Source organism: Eretmochelys imbricata, chromosome 1 (genome assembly GCF_965152235.1).
Source record: "Eretmochelys imbricata isolate rEreImb1 chromosome 1, rEreImb1.hap1, whole genome shotgun sequence".
NCBI lineage: Eukaryota > Metazoa > Chordata > Testudines > Cheloniidae > Eretmochelys > Eretmochelys imbricata.
Window position 1 is genome coordinate 51684504 of NC_135572.1, and position 22091 is coordinate 51706594.

At 40.0% G+C, this 22091-nt stretch overlaps 1 protein-coding gene across 5 annotated transcripts in view; it reads left to right on the forward strand.

The window, feature by feature from the left end:
• Positions 1-22091, forward strand: part of NBEA (neurobeachin) — an 843583-nt gene that overhangs the window by 204927 nt on the left and 616565 nt on the right. For all 5 annotated transcript variants that reach the window (XM_077806446.1, XM_077806437.1, XM_077806454.1 and 2 more), the window contains exons 7-8: positions 6562-6681; positions 20491-20637. In XM_077806446.1, the coding sequence (XP_077662572.1) occupies positions 6562-6681; positions 20491-20637 (267 nt within the window). The remainder of the gene's footprint in view (positions 1-6561; positions 6682-20490; positions 20638-22091) is intronic.

Consider the following 22091-nt stretch of genomic DNA (forward strand, 5'->3'; position numbering starts at 1 on the left):
GGTTACCTGACCGGGCTGCATGCTTGCCATGGTATGGCGTCTGCACAGGTAACTCAAGAAAAAAGGCATGAAACGATTGTCTGCTGCTGCTTTCACAGAGGGAGGGAGGGAACGGGGGCTTGACGATATGTACCCAGAACCACCCGCGACAATGTTTTAGTCCCATCAGGCATTGGGATCTCAATCCAGAATTCCAATGGGCAGCGGAGACTGCAGGAACTGTGGGATAGCTACCCACAGTGCAACACTCCGGAAGTCGACGCTTGCCTCGGTACTGTGGAAGCACTCCGCTGAGTTAATGCACTTAATACACTTAGAGCATTTTCTGCGGGGACACACACACTCGAATATATAAAAATGATTTCTAAAAAAACGACTTCTGTAAATTCGACGTAATTTCGTAGTGTAGACATACCCTCAGCTGCTGGATCTGGAGCCTGAACTGCGCTTTGTTCAGAGTTACGAACATTTCAGTGTTACAGACAACCTCCATTCCCTAGGTGTCCATAACTCACACTGTATATGCAGTGTGGCTTAATTAGTTTAGCTCTCCGAACCCTTACTACTGCTTTTCTTGAGGTTTAAGATTAACTGTGTAATACTATTTGTATTAAATATAACTCTTTATGCTAAAGTTCTTGTTTCTTTGAAAGAAAAAATGTCCATGCTCAATAATAACATTTAAATTGTCCCTACTGGAGTTTGTTTACATACATACTTTTCTTAGACAGAGAAGGCAAGCAGTGCTGCTGTTGTATGACTGGGAGATGTTTTTCTGCAAATTGTGGTATTTCTTTGTGAGCCCATAGGCTTATTGTGATGGCTGTATCTTCACAACAGAAAAAGTTAGGACATATATTTTAAATGAAAGCTTTGTTTTGAAGCTATAATAGAATGCAGTAAAATTTTCTGGGAAACTAGAGGAATTGCAGGATTTACTGGTTTTGATTTTTTTATTATTATGCGTTTATAATTTTATCCTGTTCCTGATTTTAAGGTAGAATGGTCAAAACATTTTGCACTCTGTTTCAGACATTTTCAATTTCCCTCAGGCAGATTGTTCTATCAGTATCCCCCATCCCTGCAGAACTCAGGTCAGGTAGAGTAGGAGTCTCTGACTACGTCTACAAAGCTATGTTGAAACAATAATTGGTGTGAAGTCACAGAGGGGCAAGATTCTAATTAGTCTGCTAAATATTAACAGATATCCACTGATGCGTGCTTAGTTTTCACTTGCCCATAACTTATTTAAAATCTTTCTCTCTCTTGCAAGCAAATAAATTGCACTAATCCTCATTGAGGACTGATTTTTGCTATCAAGAGGGGAAAAAACCCCAACAAAATCAGCATGCGGTTAGAATTTTGTTTGGAGTGTTTTTTCTTTCCTTGTCAAAATTAATTTCCACTGAACACATTTTACTTAAACTTTTTGTTAATTAGAAAAACAACAACAAAAAAAACCACCAAGCACCTTTGAGCAGAGCAAGAGAGAGGAAGGAAAACTTGTTGGCAATTTTTTTTGATAAATTCACGTGATTTTAATACATACTGTTGCACAGTCTTTTCCATAGCAGGAGTTATCACCATTCACTCTAGAATCCACAATGGCTGCTCTGTAGTACTTGATCTATTTAATTTATTGTATGTCCACATTTACTGCTCCAGTGGAATATCAGCTCTTCCAACAGATGTAGGAGGAAAAACAGTTAAATGTGGCCCATAAATAGGATTACTAAAATTCCATCAATTTTAGGATTATATATCAAACACTTAAATTGGCAAGTGTAAGCAGGGCATTCAGCATGTAATTGATTTTAAACTTAATATTTCTTCATTTCCAAATAATCCTTTTTCATTCAAAAGAATTCAGTTGTGACATACAAACTTTATGTTCAAGAATCAGGACACCTACCACTTAAATGCAGCCACTTATGAGAGGGGAAAGAATTTAACAGTGCATAGCAACATTACAGTTTAAAACAGAAAGTGAATGATAATTTTATATTAAAAAGAAAGAAAGACTTTCTAGTTTAAACAGTAGGGGGGAATGAAGCTATGCAGAAGGTTATTACCCAAGTTGAAAATTGGCCAGGATGTGTAGCATTTATTACCCCCTTTCTTATATACAGTGTGATTGAGTGTTTGATGGTCACAATTGATCTGGCTTGCACATTTATATTTTATTGAAAAGACTGCACCACTTAGCTCATTAAGATAAATGTGAAATTATCCAAACTTGTCTATGCAGCCTGAGGGGAGCAAACTTGTTTCATGTTTAATTATTTATTTATTTTTAACTTCAAGAAGAAAAAAGCCTAAAGAACAATCTGGGAACTGCTGCCTGTGAAATTTTGGACTGAATCCATGAGTGCTAGCTTATGGCGCATGAGAAGCCCAGGACTGAATTTTTTCATACCTAGAAGCATAAAGAAAAAAACTTAGACAAAACTTTCACCACTCAGTCAAGACTTTAAGATATAGGTAAATTAGACACTTGTTAGGCACATTCAAATTACACAACTTTTGCAAGTCCTCCTTGAAACACATTCAGAAACTTGTGACAAATTAAAATGATCTTATTTGTTTTTGTATGACCAGAAATTGAATGTTAACACATCTTACAAACACTTACTAATCATCGTTAACTACAGTTTGTAGTTACGTGGTCATGGAGGTAGAAGTGAGACTTTTAATGAAGAGTAACCCTTCCAGTCAGTTAAGCATTGTTTTATAGTTTGAGAGAGAATTCTATCTAAATTTACTGTTTGGGAAGGGATTCTTTAACTACAGCAAAGGAACTAGGGATGTGGGGAGACAGGTCACGCTTTGCCCATGAAGCTTCTGCCCTCCTTCCCCATTGTCTTAGAAAAAGTAGTGCTTAATAAAAGGCACTTGTTGAGTTCAAACAGATATAAAGGGGGAGGCTGCATGGGAAACAATTTTTCCTCAGTGTATTTTTTTAATGTGGTCAATATTATCAACTAGCTTCTGGAATTTTAAAATTAACTATTAATGTCCTTAAAAATACTATACTCAAATCATTTACTTTATAATATGTGTACTATTTTGTCTTCATGGTCTGGCACTTGGATGCCTTATAAGCATCCTATAAATGGATTAAATTAATAATACTGTTTCTGGATTGTAGACATTTACTGTAGTTATTGATCTGTGGCCAAGTCTGAAAAATACCCTAATATAAATGATCGTAAAGAAATTTGGCAGAGGCTTAGAGATGCAATTAGACCAAACACATTGGAATTACTTATGTAGGATATTAAAAGATTGTCTTCAGAGTTGAGACACTGACTCATTCAGCAGAAAATCATCCACTGGGTATTATGTAAATCAAAAGGTTAGCAGCTGGTGTGATGATCCACTGAAAACCATGAAATTAGGTCAACCTAGAAAAGCCCATATTGCATGGGTACATAATGTAATTGTTCCAAAGTATGCCCAGTAATACAGTTTTCTTTATTAGCTTTATACTAATATTTTCAGCTTTATCATTCTAGGCCACCTTTTAAGAAAATTTAAAAAAAAATTGTGCTGCTAATCCGATAGTGTGCAGCTCGAGTGTTTTGCAGTGTGGCCATTCTCACTTGAACTAAGCTAATTCAAGAGGAGTTAGCTCAAGTGTAGATAACTCGAGTTAACTCTTCAATGAAGATATGCTGTTAGATACAAGAGAACCTCAAATATATGAACACCAGAGTTCCGGACTTACTAGTCAACCGGACACCCTCTGAACCGGAAGTAATTGGGCAGCAGCAGAGATGCATGCATGCATGCACCCACATGCACACAAATACTTTACTACCTTGGAAATGTAGCCCTGGGGCTCAGGGCTTCAGCCGGGGGGGAAGGGAGGGTTAGTACTGCAGCCTCAAGGTGAAGGGGGGGTGTCAGGGCTTCTGACCCTTTGGAGCACCAGGGCTCAGGGCTTTAGATCTGGAGGAGGTGCTGGGGTTCGGGGCTTTAGCCCTGTGGCTCTGTTCCCAGCTTCTCAGCCCCGTGGGGGGCGCAGGGGCTCGGGGCTTTAGCAATGACGGGAGTACTGGTTTCAGCTGCAGCGCTCCCTTCGCCACCCCGTAGCTAGAGCCCCGCACCCCCCCAGATCAAAAGCCTTGAGCTCTAGTGCTCCTGAGGGTCAGAAGCTCTGACTCCCAGTCCTCTCTCCCCAATGGCTGAAGTCCGTAATGTCTTTTTGGAGTTACAGATAACCTCCATTCCCGAGGTGTCTAACTCTGAGGTTCTACTATTACCAATAATAGTTGTTCTGCCCTTGACAAGTTTTTGTTCATTCTGAAGCCTTTTGCTAACCAGGCTAAACCTCATGGGATACATATCTTATTTTTAGGGCCGTACCAAATTCACGGTCATGAAAAACATGTCTCAGACTGTAAAATCAGACCTCCCCTGTGAAATCTAGCTATTGGAGGGGTGGGGAAAGGGCATGTCTGAGCCAGGAGCTCCTACGGTTCACCGGGCTCCAGCTGCTATCCACCAGGCTGGGGAGGGAAGGGACTTCCTCTTCTCCTGTACGGCTGCTCTTGGGGGGAAGATCAGACCCACCTTCAGGTACTTCCCCCAGCTGCAGGAAGCTCTGTGACTGCTACCAGCTCTGAAACTCCCAGTGGCATGGGGGAGATTAGACCCACCTTCATCCCTGGGAATCTCCCCCAGTTTCAGGAAGCTCTGCAACTCTGAAGGCAGCACAGAAGTGAGGGTGGTAATTCTGCAACCGCCCTGCATTAGCTTTGTGACCCTCCTGATCCCCTTTTGGGTTGGCACTCCCACAGTTAAAACACTGACATTTCAGATGTAAATATCTGAAAACATAAAATTGACCAATTTTAAAACACTCTGGCCATGAAATTGATTAAAATGGATTACAAATTTGGTAGGGCCCCATTTGTATTCATAAAAAGAAAAGGAGTACTTGTGGCACCTTAGAGACTAACAAATTTATTTGCGCATAAGCTTTGCTACAGCTCACTGTAGCTCACAAAAGCTTATGCTCAAATTTGTTAGTCTCTAAGGTGCCACAAGTACTCCTTTTCTTTTTGCGAATACAGACTAACACGGCTGTTACTCTGAAACTTATTTTCATGTGGAAAGGGACACAGTGCTTAAACATTCCTGTAGCATACCATTTTACTCATAAAAGTAAAGGAGGAGGATTATCACTGAACAAGAACTATCAGAGAAGACAAGTTATCTTGATAGTTAACACCCGTAAGCTCAATCAATGGCACTTATAGAAATACGAAATATTGTTCTAAGTAAGATGGGATCACTTAATACAGTAGTGGAACATTTGTCCCTGAAACACCAGAATCTTGGCACTAATACCGTGTATAAAGTTAGCTGATGAAGGGTACAAAACCGCTCCCTTCCCAGCTAGTGCTGAACCATTTGTAGGTGAAGTTAAAGTCAACATTTGCAAAATAAACAGTACTTTTACAAAAAACTACTACTACTACTTCAGTATGGATTGACCTTTGGTATCAGAACTGCTTGATCTCTCTTCTAGTCAATGCTTACTCATTTAGTGAATACATTTTTAATCCAGGTCAATCTGGAAAAGAGATGCAATACTTCCCAAAACATGGAGTGTTACTTTCAAGTGAGGCCAACTCTAACCAATTGACTGTTATCTGTGTCTGCATTGTTAAAACAAATAAGCAAACAAAAAGTTTACTAGGAGATGACTTACAAACTGAAGAGCTGAAGTTTAAATTCTATTCCAGATGTCTGGTTTTATTTTTATTCTGAAGGACCAATTTAGAGGATTTTTAAATGTGTATACTAAAACTTGTTTACCATGGACTCTCAGATATGAGTTGCTGAGTAACCTGTTTCAGAGACTTCTGTAGTTGCTACTCCTTTAGGTTGACAGATATCAAAAAATAATTGTCAATGGATAATTATTGAATGGTGGGCTGTTTCCAGTAATATTCCATAGAGATTTGTTCTAGTCCCAGTGCTATTCAATATTTTCTTCAGTGATCTGGAAGATAAATCACTGCTGATAAAAATTAGTGGACGACTACACACATATTGGCCACGTGGTTAGTAATTCTGAGAACAAGGTAGTCACACAGAGTAATCGGGATGTCCAGCCAGGTGGGGCCAATTCAAACAATATGTTTTAATACAGTATTCAACATGATATGCTTTATTATTAAATGGTCCTTAGACATGCAGATCTTATAAAATAAAAGGATATTATAGCTAAGCTTAACACTTAATTTTCTTTATCTGAACCTCCTTGTTCATGTTTTGTGTGCAGAACAAAAGTTAAATTGTACTTTCAAAAAACACATTTCTTCTACAGTGATTATATGTGCAATTTTTGGACTTGATTCTGCAAAGATATCCAAGTGGGCAGGCACTTAAGCCCATGTGGAGTCTTACTGATTTAAAATGACTCTTTGGAGATGCAAGGATTCCTACTCCTACATTACTTTACAAGATTGGAGTCAAACGTGATATGCTGATTGTTAGCATTTAATAATAATGCTGTATAACATTAATATATTTTCAAATTATTTTTAGTGGTACATGATCAGCATTGTGCACATCTACAATCGTTGGAGAAACAGTGAAATTCGGTGTTACGTTAATGGTCAACTGGTATCCTATGGTGATATGGCTTGGCATGTTAACACGAACGATGTAAGAGATTTTTCTTTCCTTCTTTTTAGTGACTGTTTTCTATCCTCTTAAGTGCATGCATAGAACCATAATTCACTTGTACATTCGTATTTGGTTAAAAAAATAGGATTGTATAAATATCAGGCATGTTTATTTCCTTAAAATGTTTTTTTTTAATTTAAAAAAAAATCAAGAATTGGATTATACTTGAGTTATTTCTTTTTTAGTTATATATTTTAAGAGAACATCATCTCTCTAGGGTTAATTTATTTCTTATCTTTATTACCATATAATATCTTATGTTGAGTCTATTTTGAAGAGATATTAATGTGAAATTCAGACTAAGTATTTTCAGATTATAGAAAATATTTTATTGTATGATAATATATACAGTCCCTGGATAACACAATCGATTGGTAATTATCTTTTTTTACCTGTGGGACATTAATTTTATAATATAGGTTTTTTCCTGAAATAGCTAAAATTCAATCTAAACATTATATCTGAGTAACAAAAAAAATGTTGAGTCTCATTCAGCCAAGTTACCACACATATGTCTCATAATAAAAATGAGTTTACCTTTGTTGTATATCTGGAGTTCTTGTACTGTGTTCAGTCCAGATTGAAATGTTTTAAATCAATTTTAAAGATTAAATATTCCCACTTGAGAGGTGGAAAACAGAGGCAAAGAGAAATTAAATTACATGCCTTTAGTCACATTATGATGTGTGTGGCAGGTCCAGGAACTCAGGTCTCTGTAGTCTGAATTCTGTTTCTTAATAACAAGATTGTCTTTCATGACTCATATTAGTTGGCATGATGTTAATTAAGTGCCCATTGTGGCATCACAGTTAAGCATGTTGAGTTTTTTATGTTAAAGCAGGGATTCAGTCTTTTTATTGTGTATTTAAAATGCAACATATTCGCTACAAAATTACAGCACTACTTTTTGTTTCTTGAATGAAATAAATGAGAATCTATAAATAAATCTGTTAATTGTTTTGAGTTGAGATCAATTTTATAACATGTCCTTTAAATAGTATAGCAACATGTTTCATCCCCATCGCAATGGGAGTTGTGGTTGATTGGACTGCAGCAATGAGACAGCATCTGGAAGTGAAGTGGAATTGAGAGTGCATGCTTGGTGAAGCAGCAACCAGGCCTCTTCTCCTCCTGATGTCCTCCACCTCCTATTGGCTGGGTTGTTTGGCTCTCATACTCCCCTTCACCTCATCCTGATCTATTTAAACTCATCATGGGGTTTTCAAAGGCCTCTTGCAGTTTTCAGCAGTCCCTTCCTCATTCCCCTTAGTTGTAGGACAAGAGCTGTGTTCTTTAGGAAGCTGCAGTCTGACTCACTGCCTGTTTGGTCCACTGGGCCAAATTGACCCAGTTCTGCTGATATATTTTGCCTTCCTCACAAAGTCATGGAGGCCCGGTTGGGTTGAAGGGAAATAGGCTTGATAGTTTATGATTAGGAAAGGTAAGACTGTGTAGCTCATTGCAATTTGTGGCTGGTGTTCTGTATGGACAAAAACTAAAAGGGTCAGCTCCCAAGGGTAAATGAAAGCTGGAATTTTGTAGGTGGACAGTGTTCCTTTAGGAAAAGGGAGTACCTGAAATATTTGTGATCTGCAGTTCCCGCCTTGATACTCTCTTCCCCCTCCTCCCACTTCTCATGGAAGGTCTATTCCAAGTTCTTGATTTGTGTTGGGATCTGGTAACCCCACTCTGAACCCAGTTAAATGCCAGGTATGTGAGAGTGGGGATGGGCATATAGTGACCCCTCCCCTGTGGTGTTAAATTAATAAAGTTTGAGGCCTGCCATTTAAATCCATCCCTGTGCTTGTCATTTATTTGCCTGTTTAGCCTAATTGATTGTAGTGGAGACATAACCTATTTGGCAATCAAAGGATGATATTCCCCTGTTTGTGTACACATGCTTGCGCTTGCTTAATGAGCTTGTATGAGTATAAATAGAAGTGTAGCTTCAGTAGCACAGGTAGTAACAGTGGAGTCATGGCTGAGCTCTGCGGAGTACAAACCCACCTGAAACCAGTGGTTGTGTTGGTCATGGCTCAGCCATGCCTCCTTTGCTGCTCCCGGTGCTACCTCAGCTATGCTGTTTATACTGACTCCAGCTCTCATCAAGCAAGTGCAGGTATGCGTACACAAACTGGGGAATCATGCCCCTAGCTCATAGAGTAGATGTAGCCTTTGTTAATTCATTGAAATCTTGTGAATCAGCTACATTTGAAGACATTATTAAGATCACTAGTAATTGTTTACTGCTGTTCTTCATAATTGAAGGAATTTGCTTCAGCAGAGACTGAGGAATAATATTCTACTACAGAGGATTCCGTGAAGAATTGCCCTCTTTCAAATTTAAGACCATCTCATATTGTTCTCAGTGGGACTGAGAGAAGGCTGCCCTTAGCAAAGATGGATCTTGCTTCCATACATGTCTTCTCACAGAGCTCCTCTTCACCTCCTGACATCATAAGTACTAGCTTCTCTGACAGGAAATTTGCTTTCCTTGGGAACTATTGGAGGCAGTGGCCATTTTGATAGAGGACAATTATTTTAAGTTTCTCTTAAGGTTTTGTGCCTCAGTATCTGCTGATAACCTTTCAACTATGAAAACGAATGGCAAAAATGACCATTAATCCTCAGTATTTCTTTTAAAAAATATTAATTGCACCAGATCTACACAACAGGTAGGGCAGGAAAAACTTTTGTGGGGCAGTATGTAGCATAATGTGGAGCTCAGGATTGTACTTTGTACCGCCCCAGATTCTGTGTGCGAGAGAGTGACTGCCCCTTCCCTGTGCAGCCTGGTCTCCTTTCTGCTCACAATGCAACAGTTTCAATGTCGCCTCTTCAACTTCTTTCCCCTATGCCACCACTTCCCCTTTCCCGCACCCCTCGGTCTGGCACAGTGGCTCCTTTCATACCCCACCACCTGGCCCGCTTGCTCCTCCAGGGATGCCAGAGCCTTGTTCATGCTCTGGCATAAGTGACGTCTGACAATGCAGGAAGGATTCAGATATAAATACCTTAAACTACCTTCATCCCCAGCAGATTTTGAGAAGGGTTTTGAACTTTGAGAAATCCACCTTTCCGACTCTTCTTTGCTATCTTTTTTTCCTGCAAAGATCCTTCTCATCACCCACTTTGAGACAACATGCTTCTTAATCAGCACGGGAGCAATGGTAGAAGCTTCCTAGCAGCATAAAATAATCCTCTTTCTAAATGGCAGGCAGTACTTGCCACCTTAAATCTGTGGTTCTGAACATTTTTCTTTGAGGCCCCTGCAACATGCTATAGAAACTCAACAGCCCAGCTGTGCCACAACAACTGTTTTTCTGCATATAAAACCCAGGCCATAGCGTTAAGGGGTAGCAAGCTTTAGCCCATGGTGGTGGGGCTTGGGGTCCCAGGCTGCAGTCCTGTGTGGTGGGGCTTTGGCTTTCTGCCCTGGACCGCAGCAAATCTAACGCTGATCGTGCTTGGAGGACCCCCTGAAACCTGTTCATGGCCCTGCAGGGGGCCTCAGACCCCTGGTTGAAAACCACTGCCTTAAATAATAAGGTATTACTTTACATATATAATTGTTCATGGATGAAAAGATACATAGAACATAAGATTTCTAGAATATATTTCCCAGTGGAGCTAATTTTTTTTAATTATATGCAAAGATTTTCTTGCTCAAGATGTTCAATTCTATATAGATCTTCTTGGCAAATGTATTAACCGTTCTCTTACTTCATCTGCATAGATTTCAGGACATGTTACTGATTGAATGGTACAGAATCCAAACGTAAGGGGTCTTTTCATCAAATCTGTTTTCCAGAATAGTCATATTTCTCTTTTCTATTATTAAATCTGGCTGTGTATCTCTAATTGTATGACTCAATCAAATGTCTATCCCTTTGATTAGAAGGTAAATATAGTGCCACAGCTTTTGCTAATTGGTGATTCTCAAGTTATGTTAAAGATAGTCTTTATAGAATTTGTAAATGAAATATTCTTTCTGGAAATAAATTGTTTTTCATTCATGATTTGGAATCTTAATGCACACAAGAGGAAATATTGCTTTGTATGCTTTTTGTATTTAAAAAAAAAGTCCCAGCAGCAACCAAAGCCATTGAGAAAAGGAGATAAGTTAATTGAGTTAATTTTAATAATTTAATTTTAGAGGAACTTGACATAGTTAGAACCCAATTAGACTCCTTCATTGAAACACAAGCTAATAAACCCCTCCTTCCTAATTTGATGTCAGCTTTTTGAGCAGGCAAATAAATGGGAAGTGAACATTCAAAAGGAATGGGGAAAGAGGAAAACCATTTAATTTGTTTTAAAAAGACCATTATTTTCCTTCTAACTCTGTAAACAGAATACTTAGCTTAGTTAAAATAGCACTTCTTCATGTGGTAGTCTACACGCCGTTCACTCATGGTATTGTGTGCCTCCTGTTGCCAGAAATCAGAAACTTTTCCTGCTAGCTGTCCCCTGTCCATCCTTCCATGCTCATGGAATGCCTGCCCCACAGCTGATCCCCCGAGGGAATAAAAGGGTAGTGCAGACCAACTGCTACTCAGTTCCTTCTAATGCAGCCTTAGGCTACAGGCAGAACGTTTTAGCAGTCCATTATCTTTGTTTTAAACTCATTAGTTTAGTCTGTTGTAAATATTTGTTTTAGTCAGTTAGCTTTAGATTAATTCTTTGTTAGTATTTTAGTTTTAATTAGTATTTTGAGATAGGTTTAACGTTGTTAGGTACTGGTAATGGGGTGTGCAGATTGTTAATTTGTAGAGTGACCCTGGGACCTTTTAGGCCTAGAGGGGAGTGCTTGTGTTGTCCATGGCCAATGGAGTTGAGGAGCTGACCCACAGCAGGCACAGACAAGGCTTCCTGATGCTAAAGCTGGGAGATAACGAGGTTCCTCACAATCTTGAGTACCTCTGTGAAGCATTATAGTCACTGGTAATTAGGCTCTCTATATGGTCTCTTTCTGATTTGTGAAGTATAAATTCCAAGGATCTTTTAAAAAAGGATCTTTTAGGCAGCTCTTGAAACCTTCACAGTGTGCAATGAATCAGCAATTAGCAGTCTTGGGACTGTATAAATTTGTTCCTTCAAAGGGTAACTCGTCCACTGTATTCTGAACATCAAGTGGAAAGCCAGAGGACTGAAGTCATGAAGCTCTTGTCATGACTATCACCAATGCAACTGAACAGGTAGCTGTGTCAGCTGCGTCTGTAGCTGTTTGTAAAGCAATTCTGGAGACTAAAAGTTCTTCTTTAACAAAATTGTGCATTTCTTGTTGAGATTCCTGAGGTGCTTTATCAAAAAATGCCAACGGTTTTTGCCAACAGACAATCATATCTAGATAGAAGAGCATGATAGTAACAAATGCTTGTTTGGAGTACAGCCAAGGAATACCTCTTTCTACCCAGAAGATTGTCTACACACCAATTAGCCTGGCCCAAGATGAGTCAGGCTTGTGGGACTCAGGCTAAGGAGCTGTTTAGTTGCATTGCAGATGTTCAGGCTTAAGATGGAGACCAGACTCTGGCATTCTGTAAAGGGGGTGGGTCCCAGAGCCCAGGCTCCAGCCCAAGCATCTACACCCCACAAGCCCAAGTCAGCTGGCATGGGCCAGCCATAGATTTTTAATTGCATTAGAGACATACCCACAGGCTCCTTGTTCCTGGGAGTCATTTTATAAGGTGCTGCTTTGTATGCTGTAGAGCAGCAATGACCACCAAAGAGGTGGGCAATGGATGGGTATAAAATGTTTCAAAGTTCTCACTGGGAATTTGATATGTCCTATCAGCTTTCTTTGATGTAACTGCAATAATTGGTGGGGTTGGAGTTAAAGCGTGCACTCGTTCTCATAACTAGTCATTTAGGGTATGGCTACCCTGTCATGAGCAAAGGAATATACAATATCTAAAAGCTTATGATATTTGTTAGATACCAACTCAAGTGGTATTTCCAGAGCTGCTGCAATCCTCTTGAAAAGGTATATAGTCAACCAGAGATAAGTTGTTGCTGTTAACCCTTCAAGTCAGAAGGAAGCTATGACCATATTTTGCCCAAAACCTCGTGCCAGTAGAATGAAAAGGGCGCTGCAATCTTTAGATATATCTAGAGTTTTAGCCTTTTATCTAAATTGAACTAAATCTTTTAGGCATTCTTCCAAATTTATTATGGCATATGCCAAGAGTTAAAGGTAAACAGATATATTCTCAGAAGCTTTCAAATTGAATTTTAAGACATTAAATTGTGTTTTATGCTTTCAGATCAGGATCCCCATTAGTAATTAGTAATCCCCATTGAACTTCCTTTAATAATACCACCATTTTAGAAATTTGTTAGGCAGCGACATGAGCTTCTGTTCATACTTTCAGAAAACATTATGTAATTGGACCGGCAACTTGAATAGATAAAGGCTTTGATAGATTAGTACTTAGATTTGTCTTTATGTAAGACTTCAATACCCACCTCCATCTGTAAACTGCTTTTCAGTCTCTAAGAGTGGAAGTCCTAGATAAACTCAATGAGGAAAAAGAGGTTATTTACCTTATAGTAATTGATGTTCTTCGAGATGTGTTGCCTGTGGGTTTCTCTACACCAACTTTAGTTCATGGCAAGCTGGGGTATGAATCTGTGCAGCAGTAGTCTGCTGTGGACTTAAGCCTGGTCTACACTACAGAGTTAAGTGGACATAAGGCAGTTTACATTGACCTAACTCTGTAAGCGTCTACACTAAAATATCCCTCCCGCCGATGTAAGTCGCCCACTATTCTGACATCATAACTCCAGGCCCATGAGAGCTGTAGTGCTTAAGCCAATGTAATTAGGTCAGTGCTTTGTCTGTGTAGACACTGTATTGCTTACATCGCGTCTTTGCTGCATAGGGCTGAGGGCTGTCGGTGCAAGCGCTCCTGGTGAGGACATGTACCACTGACCGAACATAGTGTGGACTGCAGTGGCTGTAGTTGATGTGACTTAAGGAGAAGTCCCAGAAGACTGGAGAAGGGCTAAAATAGTTCCCATCTTTAAAAGGGGGAAAAGGAGGAGCCCAGGAAGTATAGACCGTACAGCCTGACTTCGATACCAGGGAAGCTACTAGAACAATGTATAAAACATTTATTTTGCGAATACCTGGAGGATGAAGGGCTAATCACTAGCAGCCAGCATGGATTTACCCATGAACAAATCATGCCAAAACAGCTTGATTTTCCTCCTTTGACAGGGTAACTGATTTGGTCGATAGGGGGAAAGCAGTGGACATAATATATAGGACTTCAGCAAGGCTTTGACACAGTCTCTCATGACATTCTAATAAGTAAACTGGGGAAATGCAGGTTTAGCCAACTACCAAGTGGATACATAATTGGTTAAACAGCCACAAACAGAGTAACTATTAATGGAAGGAGGTCTCAAGTGGGGATCTGTTCTGGAACCGATGTTCTTAAACATCTTTAATGACCTAGATGTAAGAATAGAGAGCATACTGATCAAATTTGCAGATGACACAAAGCTATGGGGGAGGGTTGCCAGCACTTTGGAGGATGGAGCTAAAATTCAGAGGGATCCTGATAAACTGGACAACTGGGCTATAGCCACAAAATGAAGTTCAACAAAGACAAATGTAGGGTGCTACACTTAGGGAAGAAAAAACAAATGCACAAATATAGAATGGGGTATAACTGGTTTGCACTGCTGAGAAGGATCTGGGAGTTGTGGCAGATCACAACTTCAACATGAGTCAGCAATGTGATGCTGTTGCAAAAAAAAAGCAAAGGCAATTTTAGGTTGCATTAATGAGAGACATAGCATGCAAGAAATGGGAGGTGACAGTACTGCTGTACTTCGCACTAGTTAGGCCTCGTCCGGCGTACTGTGTCCAATTTTGGTCACCAATATATAGAAAGGATGTGAAGAAACTGGAAATGATCCAGAGGCGAGCAACAAAGATGATCAAAGGGATGGAATGCAAGCTATATGAGCAAAGGCTGAAGGAACTGGGTATGTTTAGTTTGGAAGAGAGGAGATTGAGGGGGCAGAACAGTGGCTTTCAAATACTTGAAAGGCTGTCATAAAAAAGAGAACAGTTGTTCTCTTTTGCCGCAGAGGGCAAGGCAAGAAGCAATGGGTTTAAACTACAGTATAGCAGATTTAGATTAATTCTCAGGAAAAACTTCCTAACAGTAAGAACAGTAGGACAATGGAACAGACTGCCTTGGGAGGTTGGAGGTTTTCAAAAGGAGACTGTCGTGGATGGTTTAGGCACAACAAATCCTGTGTCTTGGCAGGGGTTAGACTAGATGACCCTTGTGGTCTCTTCTGATCTATAGAATATATAGTAAATTTATACCTTGTCATATGTTATCATATTTTTATATTGAATTTTAAGCAGGTTTATTTTTAAAAATAAACTTATTTGATTTAAATAAAAATAGTGTAAATAAAATCTTTAATTTAAAAAACAAGTATTTTATCCACCATGTTATTAAATGATATTGTTTACATTGTATCACCTAAAGGGCACAGTCAGGTTGTGGCTCCATTGTCTTAGATGCTGTACAATGTATACAAGGCTTCTGATTTTTTATTTTAATTAATTAGCTCTGAAAAAACAGCAGTGATTTTTTTTAGAAGAAATTGGTGTTCATCCAGTAAACACCAGAAAAACACTGGAAATGGTTACTTGTACTAGCCAATGGTTTCTTGATGGACCTATGCTCCATGAATTTATCTAGTTCTTTTTTTAATCCTGTTATAGTCTTGGCCTTCACAACACCCTAGGGCAAGGAGTTCCACAGGCTGGGGGTTGGGGCACGGGAGAAGGTGAGGGCTCTGGGCGGTGCTTACCTCGGGAGGCTCTCCGGAAACATCAACATGTCCCCCAGTTCCTTGCCTCTGCCTACGGCTCCCATTGGCTGTGGTTCCCAGCAAATGGGAGCTGCGGAGCTGGTGGTCTGGGTGGAGGCAGTGTGCAGAGCTGTCTGGCCATGCCACCACATAGGAGCTGAGAGAGGGGGATGTCGCCACTTCCAGGGAGGTGCGGAGCCAGGTAGGCAGCCTGCCAGCCCCCTTCCCCCCAGCACCTGTACTGCACCTGGGCTGCCCATCCAGCACCCTCAGACCACCCCCACCCCTCCACCGACACCCCTGGGCTGCTCCCCACCCCTGCCCCCAAGATTTAGTCAGGGGTATATAGTATAAGTCATGGACAGGTCACATGATGTGAATTATTATTTACTGCCATTGACTTGTCCATGACTTCAACAGAAAATATCCATGACTAAAATGTAGCCTTAGTTATGAGAAGGAGTAAATAACACTTCCTTATTTACTTTCTCCACACCAGTCATGGTTTTATAGATCTCTGTCATATCCCCTGTTAGTCATCTCTCCTCATACCCCAATCATTTTTGCCCTTTTCTGAAGCTTTTTTGATTCCGATATATCTTTTTTGAAATGGGGTGATGACATCTTCACGCAGTATTCAAGGTGTGGGCATACCATGGATTTATATATAGCCAATATGATATTTTCTGTCTTGTTACCTATGGCTTCCTTAATGATTTCCAACATTCTGTTCACTTTTTTGACTGCCGCTGCACATTGAGCGGATGTTTTCAGAGAACTATCCAGAATGATTCCAAGATGTTTCTTGAGTTGTAACAGCTAATTGAGACCCCACACTTTATATGTATAGTTGGGATGATGTTTTCCAATGTGCATTACTTTGTATTTATCAACATTGCATTTCATAGAATCATAGAATCATAGAATATCAGGGTTGGAAGGGACCCCTGAAGGTCATCTAGTCCAACCCCCTGCTCGAAGCAGGACCAATTCCCAGTTAAATCATCCCAGCCAGGGCTTTGTCAAGCCTGACCTTAAAAACTTCCAAGGAAGGAGATTCCACCACCTCCCTAGGCAACGCATTCCAGTGTTTCACCACCCTCTTAGTGAAAAAGTTTTTCCTAATATCCAATCTAAACCTCCCCCACTGCAACTTGAGGCCATTACTCCTCGTTCTGTCATCTGCTACCATTGAGAACAGTCTAGAGCCATCCTCTTTGGAACCCCCTTTCAGGTAGTTGAAAGCAGCTATCAAATCCCCCCTCATTCTTCTCTTCTGCAGGCTAAACAATCCCAGCTCCCTCAGCCTCTCCTCATAAGTCATGTGTTCTAGACCCCTAATCATTTTTGTTGCCCTTCGCTGGACTCTCTCCAATTTATCCACATCCTTCTTGTAGTGTGGGGCCCAAAACTGGACACAGTACTCCAGATGAGGCCTCACCAATGTCGAATAGAGGGGGACGATCACATCCCTCGATCTGCTCGCTATGCCCCTACTTATACATCCCAAAATGCCATTGGCCTTCTTGGCAACAAGGGCACACTGCTGACTCATATCCAGCTTCTCGTCCACTGTCACCCCTAGGTCCTTTTCCGCAGAACTGCTGCCTAGGCATTCGGTCCCTAGTCTGTAGCGGTGCATTGGATTCTTCCGTCCTAAGTGCAGGACCCTGCACTTATCCTTATTGAACCTCATCAGATTTCTTTTGGCCCAATCCTCCAATTTGTCTAGGTCCTTCTGTATCCTATCCCTCCCCTCCAGCGTATCTACCACTCCTCCCAGTTTAGTATTGTCCGCAAATTTGCTGAGAGTGCAATCCACACCATCCTCCAGATCATTTATGAAGATATTGAACAAAACCGGCCCCAGGACCGACCCCTGGGGCACTCCACTTGACACCGGCTGCCAACTAGACATGGAGCCATTGATCACTACCCGTTGAGCCCGACAATCTAGCCAGCTTTCTACCCACCCTATAGTGCATTCATCCAGCCCATACTTCCTTAACTTGCTGACAAGAATACTGTGGGAGACCGTGTCAAAAGCTTTGCTAAAGTCAAGAAACAATACATCCACTGCTTTCCCTTCATCCACAGAACCAGTAATCTCATGATAAAAGGCGATTAGATTAGTCAGGCATGACCTTCCCTTGGTGAATCCATGCTGGCTGTTCCTCATCACTTTCCTCTCATGCAAGTACTTCAAGATTGATTCTTTGAGGACCTGCTCCATGATTTTTCCAGGGACTGAGGTGAGGCTGACTGGCCTGTAGTTCCCAGGATCCTCCTTCTTCCCTTTTTTAAAGATTGGCACTACATTAGCCTTTTTCCAGTCATCCGGGACTTCCCCGGTTCGCCACGAGTTTTCAAAGATAATGGCCAATGGCTCTGCAATCACAGCCGCCAATTCCTTCCGCACTCTCGGATGCAACTCGTCCGGCCCCATGGACTTGTGCACGTCCAGCTTTTCTAAATAGTCCCTAACCACCTCTATCTCCACAGAGGGCTGGCCATCTCTTCCCCATTTTGTGATGCCCAGCGTAGCAGTCTGGGATCTGACCTTGTTAGTGAAAACAGAGGCAAAAAAAGCATTGAGTACATTAGCTTTTCCCACATCCTCTGTCACTAGGTTGCCTCCCTCATTCAGTAAGGGTCCCACACTTTCCTTGGCTTTCTTCTTGTTGCCAACATACCTGAAGAAACCCTTCTTGTTACTCTTGACATCTCTCGCTAGCTGCAGCTCCAGGTGCGATTTGGCCCTCCTGATTTCATTCCTACATGCCCGAGCAATATTTTTATACTCTTCCCTGGTCATATGTCCAACCTTCCACTTCTTGTAAGCTTCTTTTTTATGTTTAAGATCCGCTAGATCATCTTCCATTTTGTTGCCCAGTCACCTAGTTTTGTGAGATTCTTTTGTAACTCTTCGCAGTCTGCTTGGGACTTAACTATCTTGAGTAGTTTCCAGAGTAGCAGCCATGTTAGTCTGTATCCACAAAAAGAACAAGAGTACTTGTGGCACCTTAACAACTAACAAATTTATTAGAGCATAAGCTTTCGTGGGATACAGCGCACTTCATCGGATGTATAGAATGGAACATATAGCAAGAAGGATAAGCTTTCGTGAGCTACAGCCCACTTCATCAGATGCATAGAATGCAACATATAGTAAGAAGATATATATATACATACAGAGAACGAGGAAGTTGCCATACAAATTGTAAGAGGCTAATTAAGATGAGCTATTATCAGCAGGAGAAAAAACTTTTGTAGTGATCATCAAGATGGCCCCCTTAGTTGAGATGAAGGTATGAGGATACTTAACACAGTATACATACAAACATAGTCACTCTCACCTTCTTGTCAACTGTCTAAATGGACCATCTTGATGATCACTACAACCGTTTTTTTCTTCTGCTGATAATAGCTCATCTTAATTAATTAGCCTCTTACAGTTTGTATGGCAACTTCCTCATTCTCTGTATGTGTGTGTGTTGTACAATTTTCCATTCAGTATGATAAACACTTAATTATTTTCCTTGTTAACTCAGAAAGAATATGCAAGGAAGAAGCTGTTTGTTTAATTCATTGAACACCAGTGTGTAGTTTTGACTGAATACCTATTTACAGTTCTAGAATAAAAGGAGACAGATTTGAATATTTCATGTGTTCTGGGTCCAAATGTAGGAGAATGCTTGATACTTGCTGAATTGGCTATTTGTTTTTACTACTGGAAGAAGAATGTGAATGAAAACCAACCATGGCAATCGGTCATCATATAAATATGCTTGTAATAACTAATGTAATCCCAGCCCTGAGGCGTGGCGTAAGCCTTTTCCTTGCTATTTGGAGTGATTTCTCTCTTCTCACTTTAGGAGTCTGGGTCCTGAGTTCTCTATCTTGGAACCTGGTGCCTCCAACCAAAGGTGCCCCCTATAGTGCCTGGAACACAAGCAGGTTTTCCCTTGGGAAAATGTTTACTACCAAATAATATACTAGGACAGTAGTCCAATATGCAAAAAATAAAATTATCACTATTCCCAAAGTAACAGTAAAACAGCAGAGGGAACTTTATTAGGTACAGGGAACAAAGTATAAGGGATAAGGAAAGAGAAGAAGTAACTAGAATAATAAAATAACAATATCTTACACCCTTCTCCTCCCAACATTTACAATGGGCCCAAACCTCCCTGCTCCCTCCCAAAGCCCACCTAGGCAGATAGTGAATTGAGAATCAGTTCTTTACTGGGTGATGCAGCACTGTAATTGTTGGCTGGCTTAAAACTCACAAATAAAATAAATAGACATAGGATTCCTTATGAGGTCTTCACCCCTAAAAGGTTAGTTTCTTCCTGAGGCTCACTCGTCTGGAGTCCAGTAGAAAATTAGGTTGGCTCTTGGTAGTCTGACCTGGAATTCCTCCTCAGCCTCCTGCATACTTGGTCTTATGGGCTGACATCCTTTAACAATGCAGTAACCACCAACAGAGTTCAAAGTTTCCCTTTGGGTAGGAACTGAGTAGTTTAATGAGGACCTTCCAGGCTGTGATGCTTCTCTCTGGTCCACCCAACACCAACAATAGCCAAAACCGAAAGTAAAACAAAACCCTTTGTCTCAGAGTTTATGAATGGTTCTTGTAGTAGCTTTCAACTTGTTCAATCTTCACCCTGAACTCTAGGCAATTTGGGAAACTTAGTCCTCAGCCTTTGTAACCATTACTGCTGTTGTACACAGGAGAGTCTCCTTGAGGCTTAGAGTAATATGACTGAAACAACCAGCTCCAGAGAGGGTTACACTAATTAAAGTTGGATTTTTTTCTTTTCTTGATATTACTTTATTCAATAATAAACTAGTTTGTTCTTCGTTAAAAGATAAACAAGGACTGTTTCTTTGAATATTCCCCAAGTGTTTTAAATTCATTAAAATTTCTTCTTTTTTATACAGAGCTATGATAAATGTTTTCTTGGCTCTTCAGAGACAGCTGATGCAAACAGAGTGTTTTGTGGTCAACTTGGAGCAGTATATGTGTTCACTGAAGCACTCAATCCAGCACAGATATTTGCAATACATCAGTTAGGACCTGGATATAAGGTAAAAACTTAATTTATTTCACAAATATAAAAATAGTTTTCCAGTTAAAAACACAATGAGGTATTTTTATTTTTTTAGCCAAAGATTTTGTTTGAATGCACCTCTTTTGGAACTGCTTGAGTAGAGCTTTGTGGTTTATATTTCCTTGAGAACATTTCACATCTGTTTTTTTCAAAACTTCGTTACCAATCTGAAATTCAACCAGCTTTTTAAAAGATTCACTAAATTTTGTTTTCCTTTGAAACATACTTGAGCGTACAACGTGTATTTGGGTCAAAAAGAAACCATGTGAAATTGCAATTCTAATCTATTCCAAACAAGGGAAATCAAGCCTTTTTATTGTTTTATACCCCAAACTCAGAGAGAGGTAACAGACCAAGACTAATCAAAATGTAACCATCTACTCTTATAAAGTGCAAATTCAGAGTTTCAAATGGTTCTACAGTTGAAATATCAGTGGTCCTTTGTTTTTCATGATTGTGCTGATGCCCTTATGCTACTATTTTTGGCAAATTGATGGTACATACTTTACTTTGTTCTCTAATAAAAGCAATATTTATTATTTTCTGTGGAAACTGTAAATAGCATTATTTTAGCTGGTTTGTCTAACTCTAGCAGTTAAAGCACGAGGATGGGAGACAGAGCCGGATTCTATTCCAGACTCTTCTTTGGTGACATAGTGTCAATCTTTTTGAGCCTTAGTTTCCCCGTTTGTAAAATGGTAAAACTTGTGATTTTGTTTTTAAAGCGCTTGAGTCCCTGAGAAGCCAGGTGCTATGTATATGCAAAATACAGAATTTAAATTAACAGATCAAAATAAGCTAAGATACCTTTAAACTCCATTAACATTTGGGATGACATCTAGAAAATGGTCCTGTAAAAACAATGTTGTCATGATATACAGTGAGACTATACATGTGTCTCATGCTATGTGTATTATATGAATAGGAGAGTATATGTGAAATACATAGATAATAGGAAATATGTCCTATGTGACTGGTATATGTAGGTTTTTCTGGAATTCAAAACAATCATATTCACTAGCAGTGAAAGAAAACAGTACTTATTAGACTGTATTTTAATGCTTAGCAGAATGAAAGTTGCTTTAGTTCAGTGTTTTGTGTCCAGGATCCTGTCTCATTTATTATGTTTGACTACAGAGGTGGTTGTGGTATATATTCACTGGCCAACTCTTGCACTGATATTGTGCAATGAGATGTAAGCTTTCCTTTATAGAAAAATTAAATATCTAATCCTGATAGTTGTAACGATAATCTTGCAAACATTAAGGATAAATCAATTCAACAATTCCTACTGGAGTTTGCAGAAAGTCTGGGATCTGTGAACTCCAAAACCAAAAGCAGACAGTTTAAATAGCAACATTGTTAACTCTTTCACTTCTGATAATTTTATTAGAATCATACAACTACCAGGTTTCTCTCTCAATTCCAGAT